Genomic DNA, 18,621 nt, shown 5'->3' with positions numbered 1-18,621 from the left:
GTCCTGTGTATATTACTTTTGTGGTTGGTTCTTGTTTGTGTCCTTCACAATTTGTAGATTGTTGTCCAGAAGATATATATAATCTTTTATACTATTTTGTATTTTAGTGTATGTTATATTTTTTAGATCTATTATTAATAAATATTAGATTTTATTTATGGCTGGTTTGGTACTCCCTTTTTCTTTCTGTCTATATTCCAGTAGAATAGGTAGAATAAATGTGTACACATAGAATAGGTATATATATATATATATATATATATATATATATATATATATATATATATATATATATATATATATATGTCAGTGAGACACATTATATATATATATATATATATATATATATATATATATATATATGTATATATATATATTATTTCTTCCAGCGCTAGACAGCTTTAAAGCCGGTAATTCAATTACCGGCTTTTGCTTTCTCCTTCCTAAAACCCGACATGATATGAGACATGGTTACATACAGTAAACCATCTCATATCACCATTTTTTTTTTGCATATTCCACACTACTAATGTCATTAGTGTGTCTATGCAAAATTTGGCCGTTCTAGCTAGTAAATTAAGGGGTTAAATGGCGGAAAAAATTGGCATGGGCTCCCGCACAATTTTCTCCGCCAGAGTGGTAAAGCCAGTGACTGAGGGCAGATATTAATAGCCTGGAGAAGGTCCATGGTTATTGGCCCCTCCCTGGCTAAAAACATCTGCCCCCAGCCACCCCAGAAAAGGCACATCTGGAAGATGCGCCTATTCTGGCACTTGGCCACTCTCTTCCCATTCCCGTGTAGCGGTGGGATATGGGGTATTTGAAGGGTTAATGCCACCTTGCTATTGTAAGGTGACATTAAGCCAGATTAATAATGGAGAGGCGTCAATTATGACACCTATCCATTATTAATCCAATACTAGTAAAGGGTTAACAAAATACACAAACACAATATTAAACATTATTTTAATGAAATAAAAACAAAGGTTGTTTTAATATTTTATTGAACGCCCAATCCAATCACTGAAGACCCTTGTTCTGTAACAAAAAAAAACATAATAAACCAACAATATCCATACCTTCCGCAGATCTGTAAAGTCCAATGATGTAAATCCATCTGAAGGGGTTAAAATATTTTGCAGCCACGAGCTTTGCTAATGCAACATTGCTCATGTCTGCAAAACCCCGGAGAATGTAGGTAAAGTAGGTCATTGACCTATATTTACCTGCATTTGCGGTGAGGCGCCCTCTGCTGGCTGTTCCTAGATCGTGATAATTTCCTAGAAAGCTCCCTGGCTCGAGATCATAAGAGGGCGCCCTCTGCTGGTTGTCCTCATATGAACTCGAGCCAAGGAGCTTTCTGGGAAAGTTCCCACGATCTAGGAACAACCAGCAGAGGGCGCCTCACCGCAAATGCAGGTAAATATAGGTCATTGACCTACTTTACCTACATTCTCCGGGGTTTTGCAGGCATGAGCAATGTTGCATTAGCAAAGCTCGTGGCTGCAAAATATTTTAACCCCTTCAGATGGATTTACATCGTTGGACGTGACAGATCCTCGGAAGGTATGTATATTGTTGGTTTATTTATTTTTTTTTATTTACAGATCGAGGGTCTTCAGTGAGTGGATTGAGAGTAGAATAAATTAATACAACAACCTTTGTGATTTTTTCATTAAATTAATTTTTAATAATGTGTGTGTTTTTTTTTAACCCTTTACTAGTATTGGATTAATAATGGATAGGTGTCATAATTGACGCCTCTCCATTATTAATTTGGCTTAATGTCACCTTACAATAGCAAGGTGGCATTAACCCTTCATTACCCCATATCCCACCGCTACACGGGAATGGGAAGAGAGTGGCCAAGTGCCAGAATAGGCGCATCTTCCAGATGTGCCTTTTCTGGGGTGGCTGGGGGCAGGTGTTTTTAGCCAGGGGGGGGGGGGGGGCAATATCTATGGATCCTCTCCAGGCTATTAATATCTGCCCTCAGTCACTGGCTTTACCACTCTGGCGGAGAAAATTGTGCGGGAGCCCACGCCAATTTTTTCCGCCATTTAACCCCTTAATTTACTAGCTAGAACGGCCAAATTTTGCATAGACACACTACTAACATTAGTAGTGTGGAATATGCAAAAAAAAATGGTGATATGAGATGGTTTACTGTATGTAAACCATGTCTCATATCATGTCGGGTTTAGGAATGAGAAAGCAAAAGCCGGTAATTCAATTACCGGCCTTCTGCTATATCGCGCTGGATGAAATATTAATATATATACATATATGTGTCTACTGACATTATATATATATATATATATATATATACAGTATATATATTTTTTTTTAACACATGGATCCATTGTATAGCCGTATTTCGGTTTTGCAAGCCTGCGATAAAAAAACGCAGTACGGCTGCCATACGGATTACATACGGAGGATGCCATGCGCAAAAAACGCTGAAACACCCTGCCTACGGAGGAGCTACAGACCACTATTTTCGGGACTTTTCAGCGTATTACGGCCGTAATATACGGACCGTATTTTCATACGCTGAGTGTGAAGCCGGCCTAACTGTCAATATAACCTATTGGTACTCATAATATGATTGCAATTATATTTCTGTATGTGATATAAACATCAGACAAACACTAATAAAAACCAGAGGGCAGCAGATCATGTGAAAATATAATTTTGGTGTCATTCTCAAAAATTTTGGCCATGACTGTACATACTGACAGACGTGTGACAGACTACACACAGGGGGGGGGCGTCCTGTCACTAAGCATGGGACTTATGAAGGGAATTGCTTGCACCAGAAATTGTATGGGATTCATGGTAAAAGGGATGAATACATATGCACATGACAATTTTTAGTTATTTGATCTCATGAATTTAATTTATACCTATATTTTACTTACTTCACCCACTAACACTATTTAGTACTGTTGCATCGCACACAAATCGGATTACAAAAATATTTACACACAGATTGTAATGTAACAAAATAGGTAAAAAGCCAAAGAGGCGAATAGTTTTAAACACCTCTGTACATTTGCACTCAGACATCTGGATCATAGTATCAACCCCTCAGCACAATGCGGGGGCATGTAAGAAAGGCTGGATTTTTAATAACTGATCAGTATCGAAAATCTGAAGAGGCGAATATTGCACTGGAGATGAGGGAGGGAGGGAAGAGGTATAAATAAGTCCTGAGCAGCAGCAGTCACATCACACCCTGCAGAGCCAGCCATGGAGAGAGGGAGGAACTGCCCCACACTCACCGGGGGACCCCCAAAACACTGCGCCCTACTGCTGGCCCTGTACCTGTCCACACTCATCCTGCCAGGGAGAAGCCAGGACCCAGGACTGCAGATATCCCAGGAGCAGCTCCCCCTGCAGAGTAACAGCCTGGTGAGTAGCCCAACTCCACCGACCTCTCTGCAGAACATCGCTCCTCCACCTCCTGACAGATACATAGTCATATATCCTGCAGATTATTACTCCACCGACCTCTCTGCAGAACATCGCTCCTCCACCTCCTGACAGATACATAGTCATATATCCTGCAGATTATTACTCCACCGACCTCTCTGCAGAACATCGCTCCTCCACCTCCTGACAGATACATAGTCATATATCCTGCAGATTATTACTCCACCGACCTCTCTGCAGAACATCGCTCCTCCACCTCCTGACAGATACATAGTCATATATCCTGCAGATTATTACACCACCGACCTCTCTGCACAACATCGCTCCTCCACCTCCTGACAGAAAGTGATATATCCTGCAGATTATTACACCACTGACCTCTGCAGAACATCGCTCCTCCACCTCCTGACAGAAAGTGATATCCTGCAGATTATTACACCACTGACCTCTGCAGAACATCGCTCCTCCACCTCCTGACAGAAAGTGATATATCCTGCAGATTATTACACCACTGAACTCTCTGCAGAACATCACTCCTCCACCTCCTGACAGATACATAGTGATATATCCTGCAGATTATTACACCACTGACCTCTCTGCAGAACATCGCTCCTCCACCTCCTGACAGATACATAGTGATATATCCTGCAGATTATTACACCACTGACCTCTCTGCAGAACATCGCTCCTCCACCTCCTGACAGATACATAGTGATATATCCTGCAGATTATTACACCACTGAACTCTCTGCAGAACATCGCTCCTCCACCTCCTGACAGATACATAGTGATATATCCTGCAGATTATTACACCACTGACCTCTGCAGAACATCGCTCCTCCACCTCCTGACGAATACAGTGATATATCCTGCAGATTATTACACCACTGACCTCTCTGCAGAACATTGTTCCTCCACCTCCTGACAGATACACAGTGATATATCCTGCAGATTATTACACCACTGACCTCTCTGCAGAACATCACTCCTCCACCTCCTGACAGATACATAGTCATATATCCTGCAGATTATTACACCACTGACCTCACTGCAGAACATCACTCCTCCACCTCCCGACAGATACATAGTGATATATCCTGCAGATTATTACACCACTGACCTCTCTGCAGAACATCGCTCCTCCACCTCCTGACAGATACATAGTGATATATCCGGCAGATTATTACACCACTGACCTCTCTGCAGAACATCGCTCCTCCACCTCCTGACAGATACATAGTGATATATCCTGCAGATTATTACACCACTGAACTCTCTGGAGAGCATCGCTCCTCCACCTCCTGACAGATACATAGTGATATATCCTGCAGATTATTACACCACCGACCTCTCTGCAGAACATCGCTCTTCCACCTCCTGACAGATACATAGTGATATATCCGGCAGATTATTACACCACTGACCTCTCTGCAGAACATCGCTCCTCCACCTCCTGACAGATACATAGTGATATATCCTGCAGATTATTACACCACTGACCTCTCTGCAGAACATCGCTCCTCCACCTCCTGACAGATACATAGTGATATATCCTGCAGATTATTACACCACTGAACTCTCTGGAGAGCATCGCTCCTCCACCTCCTGACAGATACATAGTGATATATCCTGCAGATTATTACACCACCGACCTCTCTGCAGAACATCGCTCTTCCACCTCCTGACAGATACATAGTGATATATCCTGCAGATTATTACACCACTGACCTCTCTGCAGAACATCGCTCCTCCACCTCCTGACAGATACATAGTGATATATCCTGTAGATTATTACACCACTGACCTCTCTGCAGAACATCACTCCTCCACCTCCTGACAGATACATAGTCATATATCCTGCAGATTATTACACCACTGACCTCACTGCAGAACATCACTCCTCCACCTCCCGACAGATACATAGTGATATATCCTGCAGATTATTACACCACTGACCTCTCTGCAGAACATCGCTCCTCCACCTCCTGACAGATACATAGTGATATATCCTGCAGATTATTACACCACTGACCTCTCTGCAGAACATCGCTCCTCCACCTCCTGACAGATACATAGTGATATATCCTGCAGATTATTACACCACTGACCTCTCTGCAGAACATCGCTCCTCCACCTCCTGACAGATACATAGTGATATATCCTGCAGATTATTACACCACTGACCTCTCTGCAGAACATCGCTCCTCCACCTCCTGACAGATACATAGTGATATATCCTGCAGATTATTACACCACTGAACTCTCTGCAGAACATCGCTCCTCCACCTCCTGACAGATACATAGTGATATATCCTGCAGATTATTACACCACTGACCTCTCTGCAGAACATCGCTCCTCCACCTCCTGACAGATACATAGTGATATATCCTGCAGATTATTACACCACTGACCTCTCTGCAGAACATCGCTCCTCCACCTCCTGACAGATACATAGTGATATATCCTGCAGATTATTACACCACTGAACTCTCTGCAGAACATCGCTCCTCCACCTCCTGACAGATACATAGTGATATATCCTGCAGATTATTACACCACTGACCTCTGCAGAACATCGCTCCTCCACCTCCTGACGAATACAGTGATATATCCTGCAGATTATTACACCACTGACCTCTCTGCAGAACATTGTTCCTCCACCTCCTGACAGATACACAGTGATATATCCTGCAGATTATTACACCACTGACCTCTCTGCAGAACATCACTCCTCCACCTCCTGACAGATACATAGTCATATATCCTGCAGATTATTACACCACTGACCTCACTGCAGAACATCACTCCTCCACCTCCCGACAGATACATAGTGATATATCCTGCAGATTATTACACCACTGACCTCTCTGCAGAACATCGCTCCTCCACCTCCTGACAGATACATAGTGATATATCCGGCAGATTATTACACCACTGACCTCTCTGCAGAACATCGCTCCTCCACCTCCTGACAGATACATAGTGATATATCCTGCAGATTATTACACCACTGAACTCTCTGGAGAGCATCGCTCCTCCACCTCCTGACAGATACATAGTGATATATCCTGCAGATTATTACACCACCGACCTCTCTGCAGAACATCGCTCTTCCACCTCCTGACAGATACATAGTGATATATCCGGCAGATTATTACACCACTGACCTCTCTGCAGAACATCGCTCCTCCACCTCCTGACAGATACATAGTGATATATCCTGCAGATTATTACACCACTGACCTCTCTGCAGAACATCGCTCCTCCACCTCCTGACAGATACATAGTGATATATCCTGCAGATTATTACACCACTGAACTCTCTGGAGAGCATCGCTCCTCCACCTCCTGACAGATACATAGTGATATATCCTGCAGATTATTACACCACCGACCTCTCTGCAGAACATCGCTCTTCCACCTCCTGACAGATACATAGTGATATATCCTGCAGATTATTACACCACTGACCTCTCTGCAGAACATCGCTCCTCCACCTCCTGACAGATACATAGTGATATATCCTGTAGATTATTACACCACTGACCTCTCTGCAGAACATCACTCCTCCACCTCCTGACAGATACATAGTCATATATCCTGCAGATTATTACACCACTGACCTCACTGCAGAACATCACTCCTCCACCTCCCGACAGATACATAGTGATATATCCTGCAGATTATTACACCACTGACCTCTCTGCAGAACATCGCTCCTCCACCTCCTGACAGATACATAGTGATATATCCTGCAGATTATTACACCACTGACCTCTCTGCAGAACATCACTCCTCCACCTCCTGACAGAAAGTGATATATCCTGCAGATTATTACACCACTGACCTCTCTGCAGAACATCACTCCTCCACCTCCTGACAGATACATAGTGATATATCCTGCAGATTATTACACCACTGACCTCTCTGCAGAACATCGCTCCTCCACATCCTGACAGATACATAGTGATATATCCTGCAGATTATTACACCACTGACCTCTCTGCAGAACATCACTCCTCCACCTCCTGACAGATACATAGTGATATATCCTGCAGATTATTACATCACTGAACTCCCTGCAGAACATCGCTCCTCCACCTCCTGACAGATACATAGTGATATATCCTGCAGATTATTACACCACTGACCTCTCTGCAGAACATCGCTCCTCCACCTCCTGACAGATACATAGTGATATATCCTGCAGATTATTACACCACTGACCTCTCTGCAGAACATCACTCCTCCACCTCCTGACAGATACATAGTGATATATCCTGCAGATTATTACACCACTGACCTCTCGCAGAACATCGCTCCCCCACCTCCTGACAGATACATAGTGATATATCCTGCAGATTATTACACCACTGACCTCTCTGCAGAACATCGCTCCTCCACCTCCTGACAGAAAGAAAGTGATATATCCTGCAGATTATTACACCACTGACCTCTCTGCAGAACATCGCTCCTCCACCTCCTGACAGATACATAGTGATATATCCTGCAGATTATTACATCACTGACCTCTCTGCAGAACATCGCTCCTCCACCTCCTGACAGATACATAGTGATATATCCTGTAGATTATTACACCACTGACCTCTCTGCAGAACATCACTCCTCCACCTCCTGACAGATACATAGTCATATATCCTGCAGATTATTACACCACTGACCTCACTGCAGAACATCACTCCTCCACCTCCCGACAGATACATAGTGATATATCCTGCAGATTATTACACCACTGACCTCTCTGCAGAACATCGCTCCTCCACCTCCTGACAGATACATAGTGATATATCCTGCAGATTATTACACCACTGACCTCTCTGCAGAACATCACTCCTCCACCTCCTGACAGAAAGTGATATATCCTGCAGATTATTACACCACTGACCTCTCTGCAGAACATCACTCCTCCACCTCCTGACAGATACATAGTGATATATCCTACAGATTATTACACCACTGACCTCTCTGCAGAACATCGCTCCTCCACCTCCTGACAGATACATAGTGATATATCCTGCAGATTATTACACCACTGACCTCTCTGCAGAACATCGCTCCTCCACCTCCTGACAGATACATAGTGATATATCCTGCAGATTATTACACCACTGACCTCTCTGCAGAACATCGCTCCTCCACATCCTGACAGATACATAGTGATATATCCTGCAGATTATTACACCACTGACCTCTCTGCAGAACATCACTCCTCCACCTCCTGACAGATACATAGTGATATATCCTGCAGGTTATTACACCACCGACTTCTCTGCAGAACATCGCTCCTCCACCTCCTGACAGATACATAGTGATATATCCTGCAGATTATTACACCACTGACCTCTCTGCAGAACATCACTCCTCCACCTCCTGACAGAAAGTGATATATCCTGCAGATTATTACACCACTGACCTCTCTGCAGAACATCACTCCTCCACCTCCTGACAGATACATAGTGATATATCCTACAGATTATTACACCACTGACCTCTCTGCAGAACATCGCTCCTCCACCTCCTGACAGATACATAGTGATATATCCTGTAGATTATTACACCACTGACCTCTCTGCAGAACATCGCTCCTCCACCTCCTGACAGATACATAGTGATATATCCTGCAGATTATTACACCACTGACCTCTCTGCAGAACATCGCTCCTCCACATCCTGACAGATACATAGTGATATATCCTGCAGATTATTACACCACTGACCTCTCTGCAGAACATCACTCCTCCACCTCCTGACAGATACATAGTGATATATCCTGCAGATTATTACATCACTGAACTCCCTGCAGAACATCGCTCCTCCACCTCCTGACAGATACATAGTGATATATCCTGCAGATTATTACACCACTGACCTCTCTGCAGAACATCGCTCCTCCACCTCCTGACAGATACATAGTGATATATCCTGCAGATTATTACACCACTGACCTCTCTGCAGAACATCACTCCTCCACCTCCTGACAGATACATAGTGATATATCCTGCAGATTATTACACCACTGACCTCTCGCAGAACATCGCTCCCCCACCTCCTGACAGATACATAGTGATATATCCTGCAGATTATTACACCACTGACCTCTCTGCAGAACATCGCTCCTCCACCTCCTGACAGAAAGAAAGTGATATATCCTGCAGATTATTACACCACTGACCTCTCTGCAGAACATCGCTCCTCCACCTCCTGACAGATACATAGTGATATATCCTGCAGATTATTACATCACTGAACTCCCTGCAGAACATCGCTCCTCCACCTCCTGACAGATACATAGTGATATATCCTGCAGATTATTACACCACTGACCTCTCTGCAGAACATCACTCCTCCACCTCCTGACAGATACATAGTGATATATCCTGCAGATTATTACATCACTGAACTCCCTGCAGAACATCGCTCCTCCACCTCCTGACAGATACATAGTGATATATCCTGCAGATTATTACACCACTGACCTCTCTGCAGAACATCGCTCCTCCACCTCCTGACAGAAAGAAAGTGATATATCCTGCAGATTATTACACCACTGACCTCTCTGCAGAACATCGCTCCTCCACCTCCTGACAGATACATAGTGATATATCCTGCAGATTATTACATCACTGAACTCCCTGCAGAACATCGCTCCTCCACCTCCTGACAGATACATAGTGATATATCCTGCAGATTATTACACCACTGACCTCTCTGCAGAACATCACTCCTCCACCTCCTGACAGATACATAGTGATATATCCTGCAGATTATTACATCACTGAACTCCCTGCAGAACATCGCTCCTCCACCTCCTGACAGATACATAGTGATATATCCTGCAGATTATTACACCACTGACCTCTCTGCAGAACATCGCTCCTCCACCTCCTGACAGATACATAGTGATATATCCTGCAGATTATTACACCACTGACCTCTCTGCAGAACATCACTCCTCCACCTCCTGACAGATACATAGTGATATATCCTGCAGATTATTACACCACTGACCTCTCGCAGAACATCGCTCCCCCACCTCCTGACAGATACATAGTGATATATCCTGCAGATTATTACACCACTGACCTCTCTGCAGAACATCGCTCCTCCACCTCCTGACAGAAAGAAAGTGATATATCCTGCAGATTATTACACCACTGACCTCTCTGCAGAACATCGCTCCTCCACCTCCTGACAGATACATAGTGATATATCCTGCAGATTATTACACCACTGACCTCTCTGCAGAACATCACTCCTCCACCTCCTGACAGATACATAGTGATATATCCTGCAGATTATTACACCACTGACCTCTCGCAGAACATCGCTCCCCCACCTCCTGACAGATACATAGTGATATATCCTGCAGATTATTACACCACTGACCTCTCTGCAGAACATCACTCCTCCACCTCCTGACAGATACATAGTGATATATCCTGCAGATTATTACACCACTGACCTCTCTGCAGAACATCGCTCCTCCACCTCCTGACAGATACATAGTGATATATCCTGCAGATTATTACACCACTGACCTCTCTGCAGAACATCGCTCCTCCACCTCCTGACAGATACATAGTGATATATCCTGCAGATTATTACACCACTGAACTCTCTGCAGAACATCGCTCCTCCACCTCCTGACAGATACATAGTGATATATCCTGCAGATTATTACACCACTGACCTCTCTGCAGAACATCACTCCTCCACCTCCTGACAGATACATAGTCATATATCCTGCAGATTATTACACCACTGACCTCACTGCAGAACATCACTCCTCCACCTCCTGACAGATACATAGTGATATATCCTGCAGATTATTACACCACTGACCTCTCTGCAGAACATCACTCCTCCACCTCCTGACAGAAAGTGATATATCCTGCAGATTATTACACCACTGACCTCTCTGCAGAACATCACTCCTCCACCTCCTGACAGATACATAGTGATATATCCTGCAGATTATTACACCACTGACCTCTCTGCAGAACATCGCTCCTCCACATCCTGACAGATACATAGTGATATATCCTGTAGATTATTACACCACTGACCTCTCTGCAGAACATCACTCCTCCACCTCCTGACAGATACATAGTGACATATCCTGCAGATTATTACACCACTGAACTCTCTGCAGAACATCGCTCCTCCACCTCCTGACAGATACATAGTGATATATCCTGCAGATTATTACACCACTGAACTCTCTGGAGAGCATCGCTCCTCCACCTCCTGACAGATACATAGTGATATATCATGCAGATTATTACACCACTGACCTCTCTGCAGAACATCACTCCTCCACCTCCTGACAGATACATAGTCATATATCCTGCAGATTATTACACCACTGAACTCTCTGCAGAACATCGCTCCTCCACCTCCTGACAGATACATAGTGATATATCCTGCAGATTATTACACCACTGACCTCTCGCAGAACATCGCTCCCCCACCTCCTGACAGAAACATAGTGATATATCCTGCAGATTATTACACCACTGACCTCTCTGCAGAACATCGCTCCTCCACCTCCTGACAGAAAGAAAGTGATATATCCTGCAGATTATTACACCACTGACCTCTCTGCAGAACATCGCTCCTCCACCTCCTGACAGAAAGAGATATATCCTGCAGATTATTACACCACTGACCTCTCTGCAGAACATCGCTCCTCCACCTCCTGACAGATACATAGTGATATATCCTGCAGATTATTACACCACTGACCTCTCGCAGAACATCGCTCCCCCACCTCCTGACAGATACATAGTGATATATCCTGCAGATTATTACACCACTGACCTCTCTGCAGAACATCACTCCTCCACCTCCTGACAGATACATAGTGATATATCCTGCAGATTATTACACCACTGACCTCTCTGCAGAACATCGCTCCTCCACCTCCTGACAGATACATAGTGATATATCCTGCAGATTATTACACCACTGACCTCTCTGCAGAACATCGCTCCTCCAGCTCCTGACAGATACATAGTGATATATCGTGCAGATTATTACACCACTGAACTCTCTGGAGAGCATCGCTCCTCCACCTCCTGACAGATACATAGTGATATATCCTGCAGATTATTACACCACTGACCTCTCTGCAGAACATCACTCCTCCACCTCCTGACAGATACATAGTCATATATCCTGCAGATTATTACACCACTGACCTCACTGCAGAACATCACTCCTCCACCTCCTGACAGATACATAGTGATATATCCTGCAGATTATTACACCACTGACCTCTCTGCAGAACATCACTCCTCCACCTCCTGACAGAAAGTGATATATCCTGCAGATTATTACACCACTGACCTCTCTGCAGAACATCACTCCTCCACCTCCTGACAGATACATAGTGATATATCCTGCAGATTATTACACCACTGACCTCTCTGCAGAACATCGCTCCTCCACATCCTGACAGATACATAGTGATATATCCTGCAGATTATTACACCACTGACCTCTCTGCAGAACATCACTCCTCCACCTCCTGACAGATACATAGTGATATATCCTGCAGATTATTACACCACTGAACTCTCTGCAGAACATCGCTCCTCCACCTCCTGACAGATACATAGTGATATATCCTGAAGATTATTACACCACTGAACTCTCTGGAGAGCATCGCTCCTCCACCTCCTGACAGATACATAGTGATATATCATGCAGATTATTACACCACTGAACTCTCTGGAGAGCATCGCTCCTCCACCTCCTGACAGATACATAGTGATATATCCTGCAGATTATTACACCACTGACCTCACTGCAGAACATCACTCCTCCACCTCCTGACAGATACATAGTGATACATCCTGCAGATTATTACACCACTGACCTCTCTGCAGAACATCACTCCTCCACCTCCTGACAGATACATAGTGATATATCCTGCAGATTATTACACCACTGACCTCACTGCAGAACATCACTCCTCCACCTCCTGACAGATACATAGTGATACATCCTGGAGATTATTACACCACTGACCTCTCTGCAGAACATCGCTCCTCCACCTCCTGACAGATACATAGAGATATATCCTGCACATTATTACACCACTGAACTCTCTGGAGAGCATCGCTCCTCCACCTCCTGACAGATACATAGTGATATATCCTGCAGATTATTACACCACTGACCTCTCTGCAGAACATCACTCCTCCACCTCCTGACAGATACATAGTCATATATCCTGCAGATTATTACACCACTGACCTCACTGCAGAACATCACTCCTCCACCTCCTGACAGATACATAGTGATACATCCTGCAGATTATTACACCACTGACCTCTCTGCAGAACATCACTCCTCCACCTCCTGACAGAAAGTGATATATCCTGCAGATTATTACACCACTGACCTCTCTGCAGAACATCACTCCTCCACCTCCTGACAGATACATAGTGATATATCCTGCAGATTATTACACCACTGACCTCTCTGCAGAACATCGCTCCTCCACATCCTGACAGATACATAGTGATATATCCTGCAGATTATTACACCACTGACCTCTCTGCAGAACATCACTCCTCCACCTCCTGACAGATACATAGTGATATATCCTGCAGATTATTACTCCACCGACCTCTCTGCAGAACATCGCTCCTCCACCTCCTGACAGAAAGTGATATATCCTGCAGATTATTACACCAATGACATCTCTGCAGAACATCACTCCTCCACCTCCTGACAGATACATAGTGATATATCCTGCAGATTATTACACCACCGACCTCTCTGCAGAACATCCCTCCTCCACCTCCTGACAGATACATAGTGATATATCCTGCAGATTATTACATCACTGAACTCCCTGCAGAACATCGCTCCTCCACCTCCTGACAGATACATAGTGATATATCCTGCAGATTATTACACCACTGACCTCTCTGCAGAACATCGCTCCTCCACCTCCTGACAGATACATAGTGATATATCCTGCAGATTATTACACCACTGACCTCTCTGCAGAACATCACTCCTCCACCTCCTGACAGAAAGTGATATATCCTGCAGATTATTACACCACTGACCTCTCTGCAGAACATCACTCCTCCATCTCCTGACAGATACATAGTGATATATCCTGCAGATTATTACACCACTGACCTCTCTGCAGAACATCGCTCCTCCACATTCTGACAGATACATAGTGATATATCCTGCAGATTATTACACCACTGACCTCTCTGCAGAACATCACTCCTCCACCTCCTGACAGATACATAGTGATATATCCTGCAGATTATTACACCACTGACCTCTCTGCAGAACATCGCTCCTCCACCTCCTGACAGATACATAGTGATATATCCTGCAGATTATTACACCACTGACCTCTCTGCAGAACATCACTCCTCCACCTCCTGACAGATACATAGTCATATATCCTGCAGATTATTACACCACTGAACTCTCTGCAGAACATCGCTCCTCCACCTCCTGACAGATACATAGTGATATATCCTGCAGATTATTACACCACTGAACTCTCTGGAGAGCATCGCTCCTCCACCTCCTGACAGATACATAGTGATATATCCTGCAGATTATTACACCACTGACCTCTCTGCAGAACATCACTCCTCCACCTCCTGACAGATACATAGTGATATATCCTGCAGATTATTACACCACTGACCTCTCTGCAGAACATCGCTCCTCCACCTCCTGACAGATACATAGTGATATATCCTGCAGATTATTACACCACTGACCTCTCTGCAGAACATCGCTCCTCCACCTCCTGACAGATACATAGTGATATATCCTGCAGATTATTACACCACCGACCTCTCTGCAGAACATCGCTCCTCCACCTCCTGACAGGAAGAAAGTGATATATCCTGCAGATTATTACACCACTGACCTCTCTGCAGAACATCGCTCCTCCATCCTCCTGACAGATACATAGTGATATATCCTGCAGATTATTACACCACTGACCTCTCTGCAGAACATCGCTCCTCCACCTCCTGACAGAAAGAAAGGGATATATCCTGCAGATTATTACACCACTGACCTCTCTGCAGAACATCGCTCCTCCATCCTCCTGACAGATACATAGTGATATATCCTGCAGATTATTACACCACTGACCTCTCTGCAGAACATCCCTCCTCCACCTCCTGACAGATACATTGTGATATATCCTGCAGATTATTACACCACTGAACTCCCTGCAGAACATCGCTCCTCCACCTCCTGACAGAAAGAAAGTGATATATCCTGCAGATTATTACACCAGTGACCTCTCTGCAGAACATCACTCCTCCACCTCCTGACAGATACATAGTGATATATCCTGCAGATTATTACACCACTGACCTCTCTGCAGAACATCCCTCCTCCACCTCCTGACAGATACATAGTGATATATCCTGCAGATTATTACACCACTGACCTCTCTGCAGAACATCGCTCCTCCTCCTCCTGACAGATACATAGTGATATATCCTGCAGATGATTACACCACTGACCTCTCGCAGAACATCGCTCCTCCACCTCCTGACAGATACATAGTGATATATCCTGCAGATTATTACACCACTGACCTCTCGCAGAACATCGCTCCTCCACCTCCTGACAGATACATAGTGATATATCCTGCAGATTATTACACCACTGACCTCTCTGCAGAACATCGCTCCTCCACCTCCTGACAGATACATAGTGATATATCCTGCAGATTATTATACCACTGACCTCTCTGCAGAACATCGCTCCTCCACCTCCTGACAGATACATAGTGATATATCCTGCAGATTATTACACCACTGACCTCTCTGCAGAACATCTCTCCTCCACCTCCTGACAGATACATAGTGATATATCCTGCAGATTATTACACCACTGACCTCTCTGCAGAACATCGCTCCTCCACCTCCTGACAGATACATAGTGATATATCCTGCAGATTATTACACCACTGACCTCTCTGCAGAACATCGCTCCCCCACCTCCTAACAGATACATAGTGATATATCCTGCAGATTATTACACCACTGACCTCTCTGCAGAACATCGCTCCTCCACCTCCTGACAGATACATAGTGATATATCCTGCAGATTATTACACCACTGACCTCTCTGCAGAACATCGCTCCTCCACCTCCTGACAGATACATAGTGATATATCCTGTAGATTATTACACCACTGACCTCTCTGCAGAACATCGCTCCTCCACCTGCTGACAGATACATAGTGATATATCCTGCAGATTATTACACCACTGACCTCTCTGCAGAACATCGCTCCTCCACCTCCTGACAGATACATAGTGATATATCCTGCAGATTATTACACCACCGACCTCTCTGCAGAACATCGCTCCTCCACCTCCTGACAGAAAGAAAGTGATATATCCTGCAGATTATTACACCACTGACCTCTCTGCAGAACATCGCTCCTCCATCCTCCTGACAGATACATAGTGATATATCCTGCAGATTATTACACCACTGACCTCTCTGCAGAACATCCCTCCTCCACCTCCTGACACATACATAGTGTTATATCCTGCAGATTATTACACCACCGACCTCTCTGCAGAACATCGCTCCTCCACCTCCTGACAGAAAGAAAGTGATATATCCTGCAGATTATTACACCACTGACCTCTCTGCAGAACATCGCTCCTCCATCCTCCTGACAGATACATAGTGATATATCCTGCAGATTATTACACCACTGACCTCTCTGCAGAACATCGCTCCTCCACCTCCTGACAGATACATAGTGATATATCCTGCAGATTATTACACCACTGACCTCTCTGCAGAACATCGCTCCTCCACCTCCTGACAGATACATAGTGATATATCCTGCAGATTATTACACCACCGACCTCTCTGCAGAACATCGCTCCTCCACCTCCTGACAGAAAGAAAGTGATATATCCTGCAGATTATTACACCACTGACCTCTCTGCAGAACATCGCTCCTCCACCTCCTGACAGATACATAGTGATATATCCTGCAGATTATTACACCACTGAACTCCCTGCAGAACATCGCTCCTTCACCTCCTGACAGAAAGAAAGTGATATATCCTGCAGATTATTACACCACTGACCTCTCTGCAGAACATCACTCCTCCACCTCCTGACAGATACATAGTGATATATCCTGCAGATTATTACACCACTGACCTCTCTGCAGAACATCGCTCCTCCACCTCCTGACAGATACATAGTGATATATCCTGCAGATTATTACACCACTGACCTCTCTGCAGAACATCGCTCCTTCCACCTCCTGACAGATACATAGCGATATATCCTTTGGATTATTACACCACCGACTTCTCTGCAGAACATCGCTCCTCCACCTCCTGACAGATACATAGTGATATATCCTGCAGATTATTACACCACCGACCTCTCTGCAGAACATCGCTCTTCCACCTCCTGACAGATACATAGTGATATATACTGCAGATTATTACACCACCGACCTCTCTGCAGAACATCGCTCCTCCACCTCCTGACAGATACATAGTGATATATCCTGCAGATTATTACACCACTGACCTCTATGCAGAACATCGCTCCTCCACCTCCTGACAGATACATAGTGATATATCCTGCAGATTATTACACCACTGATCTCCCTGCAGAACATCGCTCCTCCACCTCCTGACAGATACATACTGATATATCCTGCAGATTATTACACCACCGACCTCTCTGCAGAACATCGCTCCTCCACCTCCTGACAGATACATAGTGATATATCCTGCAGATGATTACGCCACTGACCTTTCTGCAGAACATCACTCATCCAACTCCTGAAAGATACATAGTGATATATACTGCAGATTATTACACCACCGACCTCTCTGCAGAACATCGCTCCTCCACCTCCTGACAGATACATAGTGATATATCCTGCAGATTATTACACCACTGACCTCTCTGCGGAACATCGCTCCTCCACCTCCTGACAGAAAGAAAGTGATATATCCTGCAGATTATTACACCACTGAACTGTCTGCAGAACATCGCTCCTCAACCTCCTGACAGATACATAGTGATATATCCTGCAGATTATTACACCACTGACCTCTCTGCAGAACATCGCTCCTCCACCTCCTGACAGATACATAGTGGAT

The 18,621-nt window shown here is 44.6% G+C and overlaps 1 protein-coding gene across 1 annotated transcript in view; it reads left to right on the top strand.

Annotated features, from left to right (window-relative positions):
* The first annotated feature begins 3,252 nt into the window (after positions 1-3,252).
* Positions 3,253-18,621, top strand: part of LOC138658024 (cocaine- and amphetamine-regulated transcript protein-like) — a 32,647-nt gene continuing 17,278 nt past the window's right edge. The window contains exon 1 of the mRNA XM_069745607.1: positions 3,253-3,414. Within this exon, the coding sequence (XP_069601708.1) occupies positions 3,253-3,414 (162 nt within the window). The remainder of the gene's footprint in view (positions 3,415-18,621) is intronic.

This window comes from Ranitomeya imitator, chromosome 1, assembly GCF_032444005.1.
Source record: "Ranitomeya imitator isolate aRanImi1 chromosome 1, aRanImi1.pri, whole genome shotgun sequence".
Classification (NCBI taxonomy): domain Eukaryota; kingdom Metazoa; phylum Chordata; class Amphibia; order Anura; family Dendrobatidae; genus Ranitomeya; species Ranitomeya imitator.
Note: the sequence above shows the minus strand (reverse complement) of the source record. Positions and strands in the feature narration are given on the sequence as shown.